The sequence below is a fragment of the Antrostomus carolinensis genome, unplaced genomic scaffold, assembly GCF_000700745.2.
Source record: "Antrostomus carolinensis isolate BGI_N321 unplaced genomic scaffold, ASM70074v2 scaffold28977, whole genome shotgun sequence".
NCBI lineage: Eukaryota > Metazoa > Chordata > Aves > Caprimulgiformes > Caprimulgidae > Antrostomus > Antrostomus carolinensis.
Window position 1 is genome coordinate 3349 of NW_010328551.1, and position 3326 is coordinate 6674.

The window sequence follows — 3326 nt, forward strand, 5'->3', positions numbered from 1 at the left end:
AGTGTGTCTGTCAGCCTGTGAAGTGGCCCAGGGAAGATTCAGGCTTCCCCTGGTGCCACCAGCTGTGAGGACACGAGCAGCTCGTGCTTTGTGCCATCATGTGTGTCCAGTCGGTGGGTGCTGGGTGCTGTTGTGGGCTGCAGGGGTGGTGGTTTTGCTGCAGTTTCCTCCCCCCCTGCATTCCTCAGCTTTCTGCATGTCCCTCTGCAGAGGGAGCCTGGTCTGTAACTCATCACACTGATTTATTTTCTTTTTTGTTCACAGCTCTTGGTTCTTCTAGATCACTGTCTGTGGCAAGGCAGAGCTGCAGGGACAGTCCTTGGGTCGGGTGGGCAGGGTGGCTCCCCGCGGGCAGTGCAGAGGAGCTGGTGTGTTCAGGGGGGGCTGGAAGGGAAGGTTCATTTTTTGCTTTTCTCCCCTCAGGCACCTCAAGGATGTGATCCTGCTGACAGCCATGGTCCAAGTGCTGAGCTGCTTCTCGCTCTACGTCTGGTACTTCTGGCTCTTGGTAAGCCCCTGCGGTTTTCCTTGGTGCTCTACGTTGTCCTTGTCTTTCCCTGTCTTCAGAGCCAGGGATTTGAATTATTTATTATTTCTCTATTTCATGTCACAGTTTCCTGTTTCAGGCCAAAAGTATTTTCTGATCCATTTTTTTTAATCTCCCTGTTAAAAATGAGGCTGTACAAGGGAAAGAAGTCCTGATCCCCCTGGGTCAACCACACAAAAACTAGGCTGGCCCTGGCCTTTCTCTGTGCTCCTGTGAAAGGGCAGCAAGAGCCATGAGGCAGATCTCTCTGCTCAGAGCCTTTCTGTGACTGGCAAACAGGCTCTGCTGCTTCTTGTTTGGTTTTCATTCATTTACCAGCATGGACTCAGGCTGGGGGCTGCTGGGCACTGTGCTGCTTGGTACCTCGAATGCTGTTGGCTTTGATTTCCCTTTAACACACTTTCTGCTCTCGAAACATTTGTCATGAGCCTCCAGCTCAAACCGCTTTTGCAGAAGGATAAAAAAATCTCTCCAGTCAGTTAAAAATAAAATAAAATAATCTGCTGGTTGCTCTGAATAAATCCCACAAAGGTGTATGAGGGAATCTTGGGAGCATAGGAAGTTGTCTCGTTTCAGTCCTTACTGACATGTTCCTTTCTAGCTGGCCTGGCAGAGGGCAGCCTCGCCTCGCTGTCCCCCAGAGACCATCCAGACCACATTTGTTTTCAGTTAGAGAAATATGGGTGTTTTTTCGGAAGGAGGCAGAGGCAGAATGTCCCGACAGTTGGATCTTCCTGGGTAATTCAGACCTGATGCTGAGATTTCCATATGTGAAGCCTAAGCGCTGTATACGTGTGCAAGTTCCTAAACCCTATGAAATCAGGACGTTTATGTTGGACATCTGCTGCTGTCTTTGATTTCCGTGCGTCCTGTGATGCCCCTGATCCGGCCTGGAGAGATATTCCAGCTCTTTGGCTTCCTGGGTAGGACCAGCCATCCTGACCGTGGCCAGAGCTGTCCCCAGAGTGACCCAGTTTGTGCCACGCGTGTTTTGCAGGCTCCGGGCCGTGCTCTCTACCTCCTGTGGGTGAACATCCTGGGGCCCTGGTTCACAGCTGACTCTTCACCCGCCGGTCAAGAACCAAATGAGAAGAAGCAACGTCGACAAGAACGCCGCCAGATGAAGCGCTTCTAGCCCAGGCTGGGGAGATCCATCAGTGCTCTCTCTCATCTCCATGCTGTTATTTCATCAGGGATGCGACCGAAGCCAATCCGAACCCATCGCAGTAGCTGTGTTACCCTCTGTCATTGCTGCCATTCCCCTAGAAAGGCTGCAAGAGACTTCCCTTGGCTGGTTCTTAGCGCCAGTCGAGGCCTTGCTCCATGGGATGACCAGGGGGGTGATGCTGGGATGCGTGTCAATGCCTTTTCAAAGCAGCCAGCGCTGTATCGCGTTTGAGGTCAGGGATTGCAACGTTGGAGGAAACAGTTCATTAAAGAGCAGAGTCTAATTGACGGTGTGTTCATACAGGGGTGCTCGCAGAGCAGAGCCTTTAACACCACCAGCGTCTTCTTGGAGACCTGGACCAGAGGGAAGCAAAATCCCCGCCCCCCAGACAAGTGTTCTCATCCCTTCCCAAGCGCTGCCCTGCCTGCCGGAGCGCCCGCAGCCTGTGGGAGTGTGGGGCAGCTGGGGTGCTGGGAATGGAACTCGGAGCTTTTGGGTTTGAGCCTGGGGTCTCTGGAGCCACAGATTGGCCTGGGCTGCCTTTGCAGGGGCTCAGGGGTGTAAAAGGCAACAGCTACAAGAAGCCAAAACTAAATCTGTGGTGTTGCTTTGTTGGTTTGGTTTTTTTATTTCTTCCTTCTTCCTTTTAAATCAGCTCTCCCAGGGGCGCCACGATTGCTGCGGAGACCATGTGTTAGAGACCGGGAACAGCTCAGGGCAGCTTCTGCTTTTGCCTTCTTTGATTTATTAAAGTTGTCCCTGCCCAGCGTGTTGTTTTACACACTCCAGTGCCTCCTTAACCTGCTCCTGACGCACCAGCTCAGAGCCACGCGGCTTTGCCTGCGCGAGCGAGACGCACAGGCAGTGGTGCCAGCCCTGCCAGCCTGGTTTTCGCTGTTATCCACAACTTCTTCCCCACATGTTGTTTCCATTACATTATTTTTATTACACTCTTTTTCCTAACATCAAGCCTGATCCCCACCCTGAGTCTCCTCCTGTGCCTCAGAGCCAGGCAGAGTGGCTGTAGTTGGGGTGCAGAGCAGTGGGTCACTGTGGGCAAATATCGAGGAGGGGGAGGGAGGGAAGGAGGGCAGAGAAGGTATCTGTGGGGTTAAAATCCTTCCTGCTGCTGGAAGGTGTAAGGGGAGGGAATAACTCACAGGGGGTGATGGGTTGGGTGTGGGCCAGCCCTTATTCCCTGCCAGAGCTCCCAGCCCCAGCTGCTGGCCTTGAGGTGTCCCTGGGAGCACCCCATGGCACCCTAAGGACACCCTCCCCCATTGCAAGCACCCCAGTGCAGCCTCCTGCCCCTCTGGGGGACCAGTGCATCGCCCCAGCTCTGCCCTCGCTCCCTCTGAACCCTCTTCTCCAGCTCCCCGAAGCCACACGGAGCCACACAGCCGTCCCCAAAATGCACAGGGGACAGTGGGGGGACATGTCAACACTCACCACGCTGGCCCTCTGGGCCACGCTACCCGACATGCACAGCGGCTGCCCGGGCGCAGGGGAGGAGGCCCAGGCTCTGCCCGCTCCTCCAGGCTCCAGCCCCAATAAATATCCAATAAATGGCACCAGTTACAGCCTCGGGGCACCAGTTTGGGGCTGGACACC

General features: G+C 54.4%; 1 protein-coding gene across 1 annotated transcript in view; it reads left to right on the forward strand.

Annotated features, from left to right (window-relative positions):
- The window catches only part of TMEM208 (transmembrane protein 208), a 5309-nt gene extending 3306 nt beyond the window's left edge, over positions 1-2003 (forward strand). The window contains exons 2-3 of the mRNA XM_010172290.2: positions 424-508; positions 1545-2003. Coding sequence (XP_010170592.2) covers positions 424-508; positions 1545-1682 — 223 coding nt within the window. The 3' untranslated portion in view covers positions 1683-2003. The remainder of the gene's footprint in view (positions 1-423; positions 509-1544) is intronic.
- Positions 2004-3326: the final 1323 nt, after the last annotated feature.